Here is a 19,169-nt window from a genome sequence, read left to right on the forward strand (position 1 = left end):
AAAGTCACTGATGCAAAAGAAACGGCGGCTATTAAATGCCTGACAGGCTCTAATTTCGACAAGGAGTCCATTAGAGAAATTTTCCTGCTGATTCTGGAATCAGATGTATCTGGAGTTCGAACGCCGTGTGCGCACATGCAACGCGTGCTTGGCTTCGTTTGGATTTTTTAATTCAGCCAATGTGCGTTTACACCGTCGTGAGTTGATTAATGCTGTGTTTTTGAATGCCAAAATAAATATTTGTGAGTTTGTGATTTGCGTTTGATGAAAGAGGAAGACTGGGTGCTGTGAAATAATGCATTGACTATAAATATTGTTGATTGGTGTGGCAACTTGTGGTAATGAATCAGTCGACCTGATTGAACCTAAAAAGTATCATGAATTGGTCAGATGACTCACTGAATCAACAGTTTTGAAAGTATGCAAATAGCATTGCATTGGTTACAAACACTTTGGATAAAAGTGCACATATGTGAAGTTACTAAAACGTACTATGAATGTGATGGAATAAATATTCCAGTTTTAGGGCTGGGGTGCTGTTGTGCCCCCTGCTGCGAACTGTAGGAAACACTGCTTTAGTCGTCTCCATTAATTCACAGGGAACAAGGGGTCTGTGTGCTGCGAAGACAACAGACTGATGGTGTTCCTACATCATCCATTTCCTCCTTATTTTCTTGCCCTCCGGTGCTTGAAAACAACTATAATTGCAACGCACAGACCAATATGTAGAATCATGCACTCTCACACAAAAACCCACACATGCATGGCAACCGTGGCATCGTGTCACACGCGGCGGGTTTGAGGGAAATTTGCCGGCTGCTTGGCAACCACACAAATGCAGAAAGCGGTTTGGGCAATTTTTATTTTCCAGATGATTAAGTCCAACAGAAATGATGGTTGCTAAGATCACCGACCATAAAATTAATTATTAAAGCGGGAATCAATCGTATTGTCTTACGATACAGATTTATATACTACTTAAGTTACCTGACGGTACAAACCTCTCATTTACTGTATGTTGAGGAGCAAGTTCACACCCAGTTCATTGCATGCGTTATTAAAGCGTGTCCTTTAGCTCCCGCCGGAGTAATAACATGCACCATTACAGACGTTACACTAAAGTGATCATTTACCTTGAACACTGTGGTTTGGGAACGGTGACAGTGATGGTGGGCTGCAACCTGACCAACTTGCCGAGTCGCAGGACACGTTTACGCTGTCAGCCTATTCTCATTTTTCTTCCACGGACTGGCAGAGATTGGATCTCATTGCAAAACAGTAATAAGATCAGATTTGGGTTATTTTTAAAACGTGGTTGTAAATCTGATTGATATCGGGTTGTATTGTATCTGATACATCTGTTGGATTCAGATTATTGATTTATTTGTTTTTAGGAAAGAACAAGGAGGGTACTGAATTTAGGATATATTTATTTATATTTCTGGATGTGACAATGCCCATTAACTCTTCTGGTAGCCATGCAAGCTGTTCAATTTATAAAATGACACACCTCCATCCATTGCATCCTTTCTGAATCCAGAATAAACTGCACTGCTGTTTTTGTAGTTTAACTGGCGGTTGCGTCAAGGTCAAGGGTTGAAATCAGAGTAATACCATAGCTTGAATGCAATGCAAATGGCTTTTGATTAAAGCTTTTGTCAAATGCATAAGTGTTAACTGTAATGCATAAGTAAATTACACATGTTGGATATTTGGGCACCTACTTAATAATAGCCTCTCCACCCTGCTATCTGAAGCGTGACACAATTCCCTCTGCCGCATCTCAGTGGTTTGCTTATTTTCTGTGAGCGCGTATTCCCCCGAATGGGTCATTCACATACATATGCATGTGACTTTTCCTGTGACGAATATCATTGCAGCTCCCAGAGTCGCCCGTTTGCACGCGAATTGCACCGGCTGCGTATCCGAAGCTCCGACTGAGAAATATTATTTTTCCCCACCCGCTGCCGTAAAGCCTTCATGCCACCGTGATGGGAGAGATGCCATTATGATGGAAAACCACAGCCGGATTTGCATTCTGAATAATTCAGAGATGACCTCTTAGTGGATGGAAAAGTGGTAACCGTGCACACAGCAGGTGTCGCCGGTGTAATTAGTTTAGCAGTATTGCGTGCCGCGTAAATGCAAGAGAAAGCAACACCGGTCTGCGTCTGCGTGACGGTCCATCCAAACGGGATTATGGTTCGATCCCTGTGATTAGAGGTCCGTGGATGCTGCGGAAAGGGTAGTGGGATGCAGATTGCACTTATTATATGTGTGCAGAGGTGTCCGCGGGCGTGCCGAGCTGCGTAAACATGACCTATCCATACAAATGATTTGTTCTGTTTTACTTCTCTAATAGATGTGCCGACCAGTCCTCCACTCCGTGATGCTGGAAGCGAGGAGGAAACTGGGTAGACGGCCAAGAAAAGCGGCAGTTTGTCAATGCTAATCCTATACAATGCTCTATGCGACGTGTTGCAAATGTTCGACTGCCAATAGCGATATAATTGAGCTTTCTTTCGATCTCGGGCTAGTCAGGATGCCACGGCTACTCGGGTTCCCTACGTCACCGCCGGGCCTGCGCCCCAGCCAGGGAATTAGGGTAGGCGATGCGATCATGCTTTTTTTGGTAAGCAAATAGGTTTAGCACCTGGCAACACTATATTATCCTCTCAACGCTTTGCTGTGAAAATGCTCTTCTCTCATCGCATTTTCTTCTTGTCATTCTCTGCTGTACTTCTGTGTTTTATTTCCCTCTTGTAGGCTCTGTCTCTCTGGGTCCGGTATGCACTCCTGATATGGGAGCGCCGGACATTTGGAGCAGTGACATTTGGTGGACGTGTCATCCCCAGTGTCCAGATCCATTTTCGTCATGTTGCATTTCTTTTCGTGGCTGTCCCTCCGCCTCGCTCTCTCAACCTCTTTGCGAGTTCAATCCATTTCCATTAGACAGCCATCTTCCTGGCCTTTTCAGGTGCTGCTGTTTCAGAAGGGCGGAGCTGGCCGGGTCAGGTCGTGTTCTTATAAAGTTCCTAACTGAGGGTTTGCTCTCGATCCGGGTGCGCGCAGTTTAACCAACAGACCGAAACAGCACAAGAAATTGATTTGCAGCAATGATGTTTAAACTTTCCATGACAGATCTATGCATTGCTTTAGCAGTGCAAAAGTTGTGGGTTTGAACCCAGTGAAGACATATACTGATAAAAAATCTTGGAATGCACTTTGGATTAAGACGTTTGCCAAATGCATAAATGTAAAAAGTTGTTACGTTCTCAAAAAGCTGTCTTTATTCAAGACAAGGCTAAAGAGAGTCGAAGTCCTGACAAAACCAGGTTGTGTTATGTGGCGGCCTGGAACGAAGACAGATCCTTGAAGACCCTCAGGGACCCAATGTGCAAATTTAAGATTGTGTCCAAGCAGATTTCGATCATTCCGATGTGTTCAATGTATTCGTACCCCTTTATAGGCTGGTTAAGAGCACAGCTGCATGGAGGTCATCACCTTGCCGGTCGGTCAAAAGCAAGGCTGGTTCAGCACATGCCAACCTTGCTTTTAAATGATAGCGTGTCATTCAAAAGAACTCCTGACACATCTGAATCTCTTTTGAGTGCGGAGGCTACACTTCAGCGAACCTCGTACGCCGTTTAACCTCAGTAAAGAGGACCTGGGTTATTTCAACCTAATAGGAAATCGGCTCATGCCCCGAGTCTCAGTTAGAAGAAAAACAAGGAGAAATAGACAACAGCACAGACCTTTTCCAACGGCATGCCCTTTTCATTGCTGATGTGTGGAATGGGATAGATGTTTGTTGTTGTTCTGTGATTGGGTTATTTTTCTATGATAGCTTGATTTTCAGCGCACCTGCACCCGCGGTTTGTGTACCTTTAATAAGTCAGAGGCAACGAAACATTGTATTTTTTATCATTTTTGAGGGAGGTTGTTGGTTTTTGTCAGATTGTTCAGTTGTAAGGCTTTCGCCTCAGATTGTTACTTAAAAAAATACACTTAACAGCACAATAGAAGAAAAATGTTTTTAGTATGGTATGTTTAAGTATGTTTATTTTGGCAATTTCAATAAATCAGTATGCATAGATAAATGACCAAAAAGGACACCTTCATGCAATGTCCATGTCCGCATTTTCATTTAAAGGTCCGCTGTGTAGTTTTTAGCAGCATCTAGTGGTGGGAGAGTGAATTGCAACCAAAGGCTCAGTCCACAGCTCACCCCTCCCTTTCAAAATGCATAAACAAGCTACTGTAGCCGCCACAGGACAAACATGACAAAACGGCTTTGTTACACGGTGACGCAAATTGGCGACTTCCAGTTTACAGAAATACCCCTTTCGCCTCTTTCAGATCTCCAAAGCTTTTCCCTGTCTGAGAAAAGAGGCAGATGGTGGTAAGACAGAACTAAGAGAGGAAGGAATCAGTCAGTTAGCAGTCGGCCATCTTTAGTGTATCTGCAGTACTACGCTTGATATAATTCAATTGAATCCTGAAGCATTATAGGTAAAATCACACAGGCATAATAGCTTAAGGTAAAGAGGCATTGAAAAACCACTCACGGCAAACACGGCGGTGAGAGGGAAAGAGAGACTGGAAGTGTTTTCTGGCCTGTGTGCTTGCTGACAAAAAAATGAGTCAAGTGGCACTGCATCGATTTACATCTCATCTCTAAAACGTGCTCTCGTTGAGCAAATAAGTGTTATTTCAGCAGGTCTTGAATGGAGATTTTACCTCTCGAATCACACCGTATAGAGAAAGGGCTGGTTTTATATCTGTCATATTTACATTGGCATAAAAAAACCCTTTTACTGTATATGGACAGAGAAATGGCAGAGTGTGCAGTACATGGGATGATTTAGAAAGCCTATATCTCTGCATCAGAAAATCATAGAGACACGGTGGTTAGATCGTTTCACTTGTTTTTTTTTTGTGTGTGTGTTTTGGGCAGTTTAGCCTAATAAATATTATCTTGGCCATGCTAGAGGACCACCTCAACAAGTCTAAATTATTTAAAATAATCTTAAAAAATCATCTAGTATTGTGAGACTTTTTAAAGATGTACAAAAGTTATTTGGTGTCTACGGCGTTTGAAGAGTGTGAAGCTTAAGCTCAAAATACACCACAGTTAATTTATTATAGGATGTTAAAATTGCCACTTTCTAGGTGTGAGCAAAATGTGCCGTTTCTGGGTGTGTCTTTTTAAATGCAAATGAGCTGATGAAATGCAAACACTGATTGTCATGATGGTGGTTTGTTGTATTTGAAACTCAATTGTGCTGTCGATAAAATTCTCTTTCTCTCTTTCTTTCTCCCTCTCTGCACTAAATAGTTGGATAGTGCAGATCAAGGGGTGGCATTATTATGATAAGATCCCCGTTTGACATCACAAGGGGAGCCACATTTCAATTACCTAATTTTTCATATGCTTGCAGAGAATAGTTTACTAAAACTAAGTTACTGGGTTGTTCTTTTTCACGTTTTTCACGTATTCATTTAGCTTGATATTTTCTAGGAAGCACCGGGGACCCAATTATAGCACTTAAACATGGAAAAAGTTACATTTTTACAACATGTCCCCTTTAAGAAGGGTTGGTTTTAGTAGGATATATTTTTTTATTTCAATAACATTTAAAAATTAATATAATATAAATCACCAATAAAATCTGTCAACAAATATTTCGTTTGTTAGGATACAAGTGGTTTTATTGTTGTAATTGTAGTGCGTGCTAATGCATTATCCGGAGCAATTAGGAGCTTTTACAATGCAATTGACATTTTTAAGTGAAAGGCGAGACGCCCTACGGCCAACATATTGAGCTTTGTGATTCATTCCTCTGTTTATTGTACTACAATTGGACGTTTTCTTCCTCATGATAAATTGCTACTTACCATACTTAGCTGTCATGTAAGATTTGCAAGTATACAAATGATACAAATAAAGAACGAAAGAACAGCTAAAGGCAAAGAAAGACAATACATACTTATGTCAGTAGATATCTGAAATCATAAGAATGCAGAGAATGATGCAAGATCCGCAAATGAATATTGTAATAGCAAGTCAGTAATCAAGTGTATATGAAATATTTGGTTAATAAATTCGTTTCTTAAGGTATATTTAAGCTACAATGTATCTATATAGTATATATTTATATCTAAAAGTGATGTGTGGCAGAAAGAGGCGTGTCTACTAACCGACATCGTTGCCAGGGCTGCGTATGTGTAGGGTGAGTCTATCAAAAGAAGGTCCAGATTCTATTGGGGTAGGGGCTTGTTTGTTAAGGTGATTTCAAATGTCAACATTGGCTTTCAGAGATTGTGCACCCTGCCTTTAAGTGTGCTCCTGTATTGCTCAGTAGTAGAGCATTGGGTTAGTACCGCAATGGATTCGAATCATAGATGTCATAGTATAAAACATGGACGTAGTGTCTGTGATGTCAACCGTTGGTTTCTAAAGAACATTTTTGAAGCCAAGCATAGGCGGAGCCGGTCATCGCCATCTTGCCAAACGCATAACCATGTGTCAATCTCGGATAACCAAAAATGGCCAAATAGGAAGAATGTGGGTGGAGCTGAGCAATGAAAAAGCAATGCCCACCCTCTAAACTATGCAGAACTTTAAGGCTTAATATAGTTTAATTTAGTAACAAAATTTGTAACAAACTTTATGGACCGTTTCTTCGGACGCACGTGAGGTCCGAACTTTACTTCCAGTTTCTGTTTGTTTAATGGTCGGACTAGTGAACTCTTAAACAAATACCTCGTCGAAAATAGCAAATGTTTTGACTTCCTAGGTAATCTTTGTGTTGTTTATTTTGCTTATTATAAATATATAACTTTAAAGGACGTTGTTGTTATTTATTCTTAGCGGAGTTTACTGGAAGTTGCGTGTTGACCACGAAAAGCCGCTTGTTTATGTTGTTACTGCTAAAACTGTCTATAGACCAAAATCACCAAGTTGTAAACATTATTTTCTGCTGTAAAGTTGGCCATTTTAACATGGGGGTCTAGGGGAATGACTCCCTTTTGGAGCCAGCCTCTAGTGGGCAGTCGTTGAATTGCAGTTTAAGTCACTTCCGTGTTTTGGCTTCATCAGAGAGATCAGAAGGTTGACCTTGTAATGCACTGTAGATAAAAGCATCTGCCACATGTAAAAACGCAATCTCTGTGGGTGTGTTATGCAGATTTTGGCCATCATAACTGCAAATGATGTATATTTAAGCATAGCTGAAGTGCCATATTAGCCACTCAGCATCCAGGACTTGCGAGAAGCAAGGAAATGCATGCATAGATAGGATATAATTGCATAGGAACTAAGCTACCGGCTTTAAACTCTTTACCTTTCTTAGCTGTAATGCTGGAAGAGGAATCAGGTTGTTAGTCACTCCATACAGCGAGCATGCACGCACGCACACACTCTGACTCAGTCATTGAAGCACATAGTCTCTCCTCCTGCATGAGAAGCTGTTAGTGTGCAGCTAATGCTTTGAGGCAGAACAGAGGAGAGATCCAGAGAAACCCTTTACACCAGTGTGGAGGACAGCCTGGCCAACTCTCCGACTCTCCGAGCCGGATGCACGCTGCCGGGCTCATCGCCAGAGAGAAGGAAAGCGACTATAGCGAGAACAAAGATAAAGAGGCTGCTGGCAAAAGAAAGCAGAGAAATTCAGTTTCAAGAATGTGACGGACGACAATTAGCGCATAGGGAACAACTTCTCTGTGAATCGTTTGCGCTGTAAGAGTTGATAGTGGCATTCTTATGGCAAGCGTCATTGTTACGGTATCTCATGTAAATAATAGATAATAAATAATTCCCCCTTGTTTACAATTTACCATAGTTTTACTACAAAAAACATGGTTACCACAAATTAACAATTGGTTTTGCTACGGTAACCATAGTTTAACAGGTTTTTGTAGTACAACCACTGTTTTACAAATGGTAATCAATATACTAAAAAAGTGGTTAGGGTTAGGTTAGGGTTAGGTTAGGTTTATTATTTACTATAATAAAACCACGGTTAATATTATAAGGGACATTTAAAATCTTGACATTTTGTTGCTCTCTCTCTCTCTCTCTCTCTCTCTCTCTCTCTCTCTCTCTCTCTCTCTCTCTCTCTCTCGCTCGCTCACTCGCTCTTTTCATCTTTCTCTTTCACACACACCTGACCCTCAGCAGGAACAAGCTAAATATTTCCACCAAGAGATTTCTACTGTTTGAACCAGAATGCATTTTGACATCCGTTGACGCTTCAGGTCCAGATCCAGAGGCACTGAGCAGCAGACACAGGGTTTAACAATAAAAAACAATGCACACGAGCCATGGTTTATTCACCTTTCTCCACATGTTAAAACAGATTTGGGACTTATGTGCTTGTGTTTCTGGGACACCGGGAAAAGCGTTCATCTTTAAAGCTGCTATTTCAACCCTCGCAAGACCAAGTGTGCCCTGCACGTGTGTGCTTTGTTATTCAGAAGGGCTTCTTTAATGTTTCTTGTGCTCACTCCCCCATCGATGCAAAAACTTATGACAGAGGCCGGAATGCAAAAGATGTTTTCCGTGATGACTGGCGAGCGGCCTGGGCAAGCTAATGAAAGGCTCCGTGCAATGGGAGGGACGTCATGTCGTTCTGCCTGTAATGAGGAGCAGGGGGATCATTAAGACAGAACACATCGAAATCGGGAGGCGAGCTGAACAAGGCCTTTGACGTTACGCATGCAACCCTCTGATGTGAGACCAAACGGAGATCGAAATGACATAGAGGCAGGAAGTGTGATAACAGAGGAGAGAACGGCTTGAAGATAAAAAAGGAGGGATACGAAAGAATACCCATGTAAGGTCTGTGCTGCAGTAACGCACTTTTACCAATAGAGGGCAGGCAGACTTTTACATTGACTTCAGCTGGACTCTCTGTCTCCTTTACTCCTTGTTTCCTTGTGTAAAAACACTTCAGTGCAGCAGAATATATATCACTCGTGAGGCGGGGATTCAGCAGCAATAAGGGTTTTTAGAAAGAAAATAAATAAAGCAACTCAAGTGGATGTTTGTGTGTTATGCTGTATATATCTATATATCTGGGATTTGTCAAGCACTGTTGGCAGTCTTTGTCGACAGTCGTTCTGGAAGGCAGGCTATACTTATTATTTTTCCACAGAAAGCCTACAAACATCAATGCACACATATCATGGACTGTATTGTAGAAAGAATAAAAACTTCATGAACACATATGCATTTAAATTACACGCATCTATTTAGCCAATAATAAACCATTTGGCCTCACAGGCTGAGGTACAGATGAGTTTTTAAAAGGAAGACATGGGATAAAGGACCACATGTCAAAAGCATGATGTTGATATGTTTACACATGTATCTGTGCATCCACAATGCATTTGTGTGAAGATGTGCCATTGTCATCATCTTTGAAATTGTTCTTAGTTGTGTCTTAGTTGTGTTTTCACATACAGTAGTGGTGTTGATGTGTTTAGACTGATGATTCGACACCTGGCGATTTCTTCAGCAGGTGGTAAAGGCGTCGCTGGATTATTTTCTCGAGTGTTTGAGGTTGAAGCTTCAAGTGAGGTGGTAGACGTTCTCTTTCTTTTTTTCTTTTTTTCTCTCTCTCTCTCAATTTTTCATTTCTCTCTGTCTCAGCAATCTAAGCAACAGACTGCTAACGAAAAACACACTGGTGTTGCTTTGGAAATATCCAGAACCTGTCAAAATCCTGGCCTTTGTGTGCATGTGTGTGCATGTCTACCTGAACATGTGAGATACATTGTGCAGTTTTTAATCGTGGTTTGTGACTAATTTGCTGAATTTTCCATTAAAGCTTTAGTCGTACACAATCCTGAATTCACAGTGACACCTACCTGAAACGAACACTGCGTATTAACTAGGGGTGCCGCAAGTTGTTAAAGCTATTTCTTATTTAACTGTTGATCAGGGTTTGGGTGGGTACCATTACCAGAAAAGAGAGCTTCTTTAATAATGTCCATTGATAGCAGCTGCGCAAATATTTTTTTTTGCGAGAAATTTATACTTTGGATAAATGTATAAATTGGATATATGATTGGGTGAAATATGGACAAACCATTAAAATTATAATTTAAAAAAAATTTCCATATTTGACCTAACCATATGGTTAAGCATATTTTGGGGTGTATAAGTGCACTACTACAGTAGTTTAATTTATTTAATAATAAAATTTATATTGTAATTATTAAATAATAATATACACATATATCACTTAAAAGATGATGCAGTGGTTTCTATTTCTGCACTGTAAAACCTTATTGACCTTAAATTATATTACTGTGTTCTGATTGGCTGTGCTTTTGTTGCTATGCTCAACATGTTTACTTTACGTCAGCTTGGACGGATAAATTATCTTTGAAACCTGGTTAGGATGCACTGTAGGTTTGGTTTCAGGTGCGGAAGAGCGCGTGGTGTTTTCAGTATGCAGTTTTCTCACTGAGGTTTGGAAATCGAGGGGGTTGTTAGTGTTCCCAACCCATTAGAGAGAGAAAGAGAGGAAGCGAGAGGCGTGCTTGCCAATGAATCGTCCCATGGGATCGAAACAGAAACAGCAGTCTATTATTTCTCACACACGTGGCATCCAACTACATGAGCCATGCCGTGGCGAATACACACTTCTGTGAACAACTACGGTGCAAGACATGTGGAGTGTGCTTTCCACGAATGTGGTGCTGAAAATATCTGTTTTTATTTTTTACCTTTAAAAGACGTTGAATGACATCTTTAAGCAGTGTCAAACTACTGTACAGTGTATATTATATAAAGCTTTTGTCAGTTTTTGAGTCATATAAAACAAACACCAACAAGCATTTTTATGAGGGTTTTCAACTCTGTTACAAAACTTTGGGATGTTTAAATACAGTTTAAACCACTGATTTGTATGTTTTTTCAGCAATTAACATTAAATATACATCAAAAATATAAATTATAAATAAGACAAAGACCAACAGGCATTGAAGTAACAGGGTTGTTGTCATTTTTGATTCATGATTATGTGAGTTTTTTCAACCCTGTTACCATATTTTGGTATGTCTAAATACATATTAAACAACTGATTTGTATGATTTTTGTAGTAATGAACATTTAACACACAATAAAGTATCAATAATAAATAAAGCAAACACCAACAAAGATTGAAGTAACATGGTTGTGGAAACATGATTTTATGAGGTTTACCAACCCTGTTACAAAACTTTGGGATGTTTTAATACAGTTTAAAACACTGGGCCCGGTTCTTAACCTATTCCTTAACCTCTCTCTTAACTCTGTGGCACGATTCCCAAAACGTTCGTACGCTAAGTATATCTTCTGTAAGTCACACTTTCGTAAGGTTGGTCTGGACCATTCGTAAGCTCTCTCTTAGCGTGGTTTGAGCGCAAAACGCTATCGCCGCAGTCTTTAGAAATCAGTGCAGCGCAGTACAAGTCAAACTATGGTATGCTGACAATGATTTTATGTTATGGACATTTTTAAGACTTATAATAAAATATGTTTGCAATGGATACAGGACTATTTATGCAGTTGACTTTATTTGGTATCAGAACTATGAATCAAAGACGGCGCCGGTGTTTGTTCCTCATTGAAGTCTGTTCCCTATATGTTTATAGCGTTTTCATCACGTTACATTTATAATTTATTTAGAAAGATTAAAGATTTCAATTGGTTATACTAAAAAGCAATAATATCATGTATTCTATTATACAATTTATTAAATATTTCATATTTGACAGTTTTATGTCTTTTAACCAACTTTTAACATATAGCCTGTCTTTTTCTTTTCTTTTCTTTTTTTCTCTACTGTTGGTTTTAAAACTGTTATGTTTCCAAACATAATAAATATATATTATACATATAATATGATTCATACTGTAAAAATAATTGACTTACAATCAAGAACAGTCAAGATACATTAAATAAATGCACACATATACATCTCAGTAGCCATTAAAACTTTCAATGTATATAAAGAATAAACATATAATGTGATAAAAATGCTATAAAAACACTAAAGGGAAACATAGGGGGAACAGACTTCCACACAACACCGGCCGCGTAACTGTTTAAGTCAAAACCCATGCCAAGAAGCGGCACAAGTGGCACAACGGGATAAGGAGGGTGGATAAATAGCGAGGGATACCCGGTTCGTCTACCCGTATTACTGACAATTTGATCATTTAATTAATAGTCTATATTTTACGGATAACTTAAACTATGTTAAAATAAATGTCACTGGAATAATTTGAGTAATGTTCCATTTGTATAGAGCGTGTTGTCTTTCTTAACGTCGTAATGCACCTTCGCGTGAAGTGGAAAATCGATACCTGAGTGATCGATCGCAAATAATTCAGCACCTTAACTTGGGACAGCGCCATTGTACGTCGAACTTAGAGGCAGCGTGTTAAGAAGCTTCATAAGAGACACTTCGGGGAACACACTTAGGAACATCAACAACTTTGGTAAGATATATCTTTTTGAGTCTTCTTAGCGCGCTAAGAGTGAACGTTATCGGGGAACCGGGCCCTGATCTGTATGGTTTTTCACCAATGCCCCTTCAATATTAAACATATAAATTATAAATAAAACAAACACCAACAGGCATTAAAGTAACAGGGTTGTTGTCATTTTTTGATTCATGCTTTATGAAGTTTGTCAACCCTGTAACCAGAATTTGGGATGTCTAAATGCAGATAAAAACACTGATTTATATGATTTGTTTAGTAATGAACATTTAACACACGTTAAAATATCAATAATAAAAAAAAACAGCAACTGGCATTGAAGTAACAGGTTGTTGTAATTTTTTGATTTTTACAACCCTGTTACAAAGCTTTGGGATGTTCAAATATAGATAAAAACACTGATTTGTGTGATTTTTGTAGTAATGAACATTAATTAAACACACAATAAAATATCAATAATAAATAAAAGAAACACCAACAGGCATTGAAGTAACAGGGTTGTTGACATTTTTTGATTAATGATTATATGAGGTTTGTCAACCCTTATACCAAAATTTGGGATGTCTAAATACCGATTAAAACACTGATTTATATGATTTTTGTAGTAATGAACATTAAACAAACATTAAAATATCAATAATAAATAAAACAAACACCAACAGGTATTGAAGTAACAGGGTTGTTGAATTATGATTTTGTGAGGTTTGTCAACCCTGTTTGGGATGTCTAAATACAGATTAAAACACTGATTTATATGATTTTTGTAGTAATGAACATTAAACACACATTAAAATAGCAATAATAAATAAAACAAACACCAACAGGTATTGAAGTAACAGGGTTGTGGAAACATGATTTTATGAGGTTTGTCAACCCTGTTTGGATGTCTAAATACAGATAAAAACGCTGATTTATATGATTTTTGTAGTAATGAACATTAAACACACATTAAAATATCAATAATAAATAAAACAAACACCAACAGGTCTTGAAGTAACAGGGTTGTTGAATTATGATTTTATGAAGTTTGTCAACCCTGTTTGGGATGTCTACATACAGATAAAATGCTGATTTATATGATTTTTGTAGTAATGAACATTAAACACACATTAAAATATCAATAATAAATAAAACAAACACCAACAGGCATTGAAGTAACAGGGTTGTTGTCATTTTTTGATTCATTATTATATGAGGTTTGTCAACCCTGTTACAAAACTTTGGGATGTTCAAATACAGTTTAAAACACGGATGTGTATGTTTTTTCACCAATGCACATTCAATATACATAAAAAATATAAATTATGAATAAAACAAACACCAACAGGCATTGAAGTAACAGGGTTGTTGTCATTTTTTTTATTAATGATTATATGAGGTTTGTCAACCCTGTTACCAAAATTTGGGATGTCTAAATACATATTAAAACACTGATTTATATGATTTTGTAGTAATGAACATTAAACACTCAATAGAAATATCAATTATAAACAGACAAACACCAACATCCTTGAAAGTATCAGGGTTGTTGTCAATTTTTTATTGATTCATGATTATATGAGTTATGTCATTTTGGAGTTTTGTGCAAACCTGTTACCAAAATGCAGGATGGCTAAATACAGAGCATTAATTTTCTGGTAATGAACCTTAGACACTCAATAAATGTATGTGATACATAAACAAACACAGAATAGAAGTTAGCCTAAATAAAGAAAAAAATGACATCTGTGCCCCCTTTAAATATGCCAGGGGATACCAGTGTTGGGTATCAGTGATGCATCCTAAGCGCATCCTAATTCTAAATTCGTCTCATAGAGATAGGCTACTTTCCGAGAAGTGCCTCTTGACTTCTGTATGAACTCAAAGTCATCATGTTGTGGGAAAAATATTGCAATGAATGAACTCTAGTCAGATTTGTAGTGCCTGTGAGAGATTTAAAGCAGGTGTTCTAAGGTTTACCAGCACTCAATGGAAAGTTCTAGCAAACTCGAGATAATCTCTACACAGAGACCTGATCTGCAGCTAAACCGCGATAACGGTCCACAGACAGCCGTGACTTTTGCCGAGCGGGAGGTTAGGTTAAACCGAGAATTAACGCAAATCCGCTAAGCGTTACTCAGTTGGATATGAGCATCCATATAGGCGAGCTCTAAAATTCCTCCTTAGAAAAACTGACATAAGCCTTAAACGTAGGAAATGTAATTCATTAAAGATGTGCACGTTCGCAGATTTGTTTATGCATGGTGTAATTGCCTATTTACTTGCAGCCAAAGACGTCTCAGTTTTCTGAAAAGCGGTTTAGAGGCATCAATTTCTTTTCTTTTCTTTCCTTGCTTCTGAGCACCAAGTGAGCGAATTGAGTACGTGCCACGATCGAGTGCCGTCTTTGAGTAGCAAACTTCTCTGACACTGATTTTGTGTACTTTGACGATGGCAAACATCTTAGCTCAAAGCGTCTATGTTTGTCTAGCATCAGTGCCATCGCCGGGATGTTTGGCCTCTTACGATATAAAAACACACGGCTAATGTGGGCTGACAAGCATGATAAGCCATGATTGCGTGTAAATTGGCAGTGGCAAAGGTTTAAGCTGGTCTTATGCTAATATAACAGAGAGTGACTGCTGGGCAAACACACAAACAAACACACATGCACAGTCCTTCAATGTGGCACACAGAGTCCAAATCTGACTTTTTACTGCATGCCAATGACAGATAAATTGAAAGTATTTACCGGTCATATAACTGCATGTTTGTATTGTATTGTGGGTAAACTATTTCCAATGTGAAAAGCATGTGACAACTTGCCCCAAAGTTCAAACTGACATATGTGTTGGCTAAATCTCAGGGCTAGCTCAACATAGCACGTCAGCTAAAGCATGAAAAGACACATTATTGTCTCATCTATTTTGTGCAAAACAAAACATTTTAACATTTATACCTAACAAAGTTGTATTGCATAAAGTTTAAAATGCTAATTTTTACTTTTTAAGCCAAAAAATAAGAAAATTGTCAGATTAGAGAGATCTTGACCACATGTGAACACGAAGTTGAATATAGAAGAAGTCGGCACACAAAGTGGCTATTTGATTTTTGAGATAGTGCCTCTAGTGTTGGAGTTATGAACAGTGTGACAACTTACCCCACTCCAGCTTCATTTTTAGATAACCAACTTTAGGCATTGTGGATAAACTTCTGATGGTACAGTATAAATTGTAAAAGTCAAAAATCAAGGACTGGACCTAACCGTTTTATAAAGAATGGTACAATCTCATTTATATGCTTTAGTATGAACTGCTTTCGCCCCATTGGCTCTTGGTTTAGGGGTGGGGTTTCATTAATGCCTTATTTTAATAATCAGTCATTTTTGTACTTTATACGAAATTAGGTTTCTACATACTCTACAGGGACATTTCTCACTTCAAAAGGGTTGAGTTACAGTACTCTCTGAAAGGTGCTATGCACAAATATTGCTTTGATAGCTGTATGATATTGTATTACATGATATGAGACAATAATATTTGGTGTGGTTTTAGTATAACCCAAGCATATCAGATGAAAATGATACCACAAATGATTTGTGGTTGACTCGGTCTATATCCCACATATCTGTTACGTAACTGTATGTGTGTGTGTTTAATCTTAAACTGACTATTATTCAAATCCGATATTAATAACATGAAACATGAGATCATTGGTAAGTTAAGAATAACCCTTAAAATAAATGAATTGCATAACACACACACACACACGCACACACACACACACACACACACACACACACACACACACACACACACACACACACACACACACACACACACACACGCACACACACACACACACACACACACACAATAAGAGTGTAAGGCAACATTAATTTAAGACCAATGTCTGTTTTAAAGACACGCTTTAAACACTTTCAATGTTTTTTGTTTTATGAGTCTATTTTGCACTAAAGTTTTCATACCTTTTGCATATTTTCACTCACTAACTCTTTGTTTTAATGTTTTATATTAAGGAATTAAGAAAGATGGAAATATTGGTTTAGCGTTCTTGTGAACTAGCTTGTTTTACTGGCTGGGCAAAACCAACACACTGCTATACTTGGCGTTTATATATTTTACAAAGTTTGAATGTTTTCAATATAGATTTAGTTTTAAAACTTCCTAACAAGGCCTGCACCTCTTAAAGGCCTCTTGAATTCACCTATAATCTAAAAATAATCTATTTAGGAGATTTAGCTGAAGACCTAAGGTTTGGTGTTTTCAGAAACAGCACAGAAGATACCTTCCCACCTCTTTGTTTTTACCTCTTATTGATAGTCAGTTGCTTTCTGAAATGCTCCAAATTATATAATGAGGTCATCTGCATAGCGCTGAGATTGGCTGACCTTTGCTTTTGCCAATAATTACAACAGAATCGCCCAAGACAGTCGACAGAGACGCTGCAGGAAAACACAACATCCCGCCCAGAAAGGTTAGCGGAGAGCTCGGCAATGGACTTCGGGAAATGTCATTTGAATTTCTTTGGAGTGTGGTCAAAATTTTGCAAGCCACAGAGATTTTTTTTTTTTAAGAAAAACAAGAATCCTGCCTGGTTACAATGATGTGTATCGTTGCATAGTAATTGCGTGCAATCGGTTATTTGAGTGTTGGAGGGTGCCAACGTTGGTGGTTTTAAAGCAACCGAGGGTTTAGCAGATGCAGGGTGAATGGTACACACTGGCTGGATTGTGAAAGCTTTTAGAAAGTCACGCCCAAAACTGTCATGCGGTTTTCTGCCTCTGTGCCCAGTGTGAGCACATGGCATGTGAAATTGAATGCTCTGGTCAGGCCGTGCCAACCCAGCAGTTCAATTCCGACGCCTACCAGCGCTGCGGGTCGAGCGTGCGGTGACCAGACGTCAGCGAATGTACAAAATATATCATCTGATTTTTGACTCTCAGTTTTATTCTTGGCAGCAGCCTGTTTTAAGGTGGTTTGATCTTATGGTCTAATTACAGACAATAATAAAAAGTACTGTTGTTGTTCTGGAAGCAAAGTAATTATGTCTTGATCTTTGTACTTTAAAACTTGTGTTTGCTGTGCCCAACGCCAATTTCAGCAAGATCCTAAATAGTCCTCTAAACATATTTAACCCCTTTTTCTGTATTTTTATTAAAAAGCAGCTAAAATCTGATTGGGAAACAATGAGACAAGCATTAAAATTGGTCTCTGTCTCTTTCCTATATGATTTCAGTCGCAACGACGCGTCACGTTTCACCTGCCGGATGGGTCTCAGGAAAGCTGCAGTGACAGTGGACTGGGTGACCATGAACCGGTGGGTAGCGGGCCGCTCATCTCACATCCTCTTCCTCTGGTGCAGTCCCAGGATGAGTTTTACGAGCAGGCCTCACCGGACAAGAGGACCGAAGCGGACGGTAATTCAGACCCCAACTCTGGTGAGTTAGCTTGTAATAGTCTGTTATGCGTGTTTTTTATAAATTAAGAAGAAACTTCATCCGGATATTACAGACAATTACACTGTACGTCATTTCACCCACAACAACAATGCAAATGACAATTTTATATACAGCAATTAAGCATATAAATTCAACTTTACAAACTCATGATGCAAAGAATAAAGTTGAGGCAAGTTAATTTCAGCTACTTAAGAAGAAATGGGCTGAGGCGAGATTGTATAATTATACACATTTGTGGTGAGATGCATTGGATGCTTTGATGATTTGAACAAGATCCGCTTTAATTAATCTGAGCGTGTAATGCTGTAAATACATTATCTTGTACTGTAAGCAAAGTTTCTATCGCTGTTTTGCTTTGCATTGTATTTTGACTAAGCGAGACGTGCATTTTTAGTAGGAAGTAATTTTTCAGTCTTTAATGCACAGTATATACACCTGAACAGTTACAGAAGTTTTAAACCAATTAAATTAAACTGTGGGTGGGTGACAAGAATAGAAACCAAATGAACAATAAAATGTCTCATCGCTTGTCCAGGCTGGTATGCAGTTTAAAAAACGTTGGGTTGTTGGATCAGATATAAATATTGTCTGAGTTAAAGGGACACTCCACTTTTTTTGAAGGTGTGCTCATTTTCCGGCTCCCATGGAGTTGAGCAATTGAGTTTTGCCACTTTGGAGTCCATTCGGCCGATCTCCGGGTCTGGTGGTACCACTTTTAGCATAATCTATTGAATCTGATTAGACCATTAGCATCGCGCTCAAAAATAACCAAAGAGTTTTGATATTTTTCTATTTGGAGCTTGACTCTTCTGTACTTACATTGTGTACTGGGACCGCCAGAAAATTTTAAAGTTGCAGTTTTCTAGGCCGATATGGCTAGGAACTATACTCTCTTTCTGGTGTAATAATCAAGGACTTTGCTGTCGTAACATGGCTGCAGCAGGCGTAGTGATATTACACAGTGCCCGAAAATAGTCCCCATGGTAACTTTCAATGGCAGGGGACTATTTTTGGGCGCTGCGTAATATCATTGCGCTTGCTGCAGCCATGTTACGGCAGACATGATACATGCAACTTTTAATTTTTTGTCGGTCTTAATACCTACAGAAGAGTCGGGTTTTAGATAGGAAATGTGTCGAAACTCTTTGGTTGTTTTTGAGCGCGATGCTGGTGGTCTGATCAGATTCGGTGGATTGTGCTGAGCTATGCT

At 38.7% G+C, this 19,169-nt stretch overlaps 1 protein-coding gene across 1 annotated transcript in view; it reads left to right on the forward strand.

Annotated features, from left to right (window-relative positions):
• Positions 1-19,169, forward strand: part of LOC129450441 (protocadherin-9) — a 348,752-nt gene that overhangs the window by 209,535 nt on the left and 120,048 nt on the right. The window contains exon 4 of the mRNA XM_073870700.1: positions 17,737-17,938. Within this exon, the coding sequence (XP_073726801.1) occupies positions 17,737-17,938 (202 nt within the window). The remainder of the gene's footprint in view (positions 1-17,736; positions 17,939-19,169) is intronic.

This window comes from Misgurnus anguillicaudatus, chromosome 8 (genome assembly GCF_027580225.2).
Source record: "Misgurnus anguillicaudatus chromosome 8, ASM2758022v2, whole genome shotgun sequence".
Taxonomy (NCBI): Eukaryota; Metazoa; Chordata; class Actinopteri; order Cypriniformes; family Cobitidae; genus Misgurnus; species Misgurnus anguillicaudatus.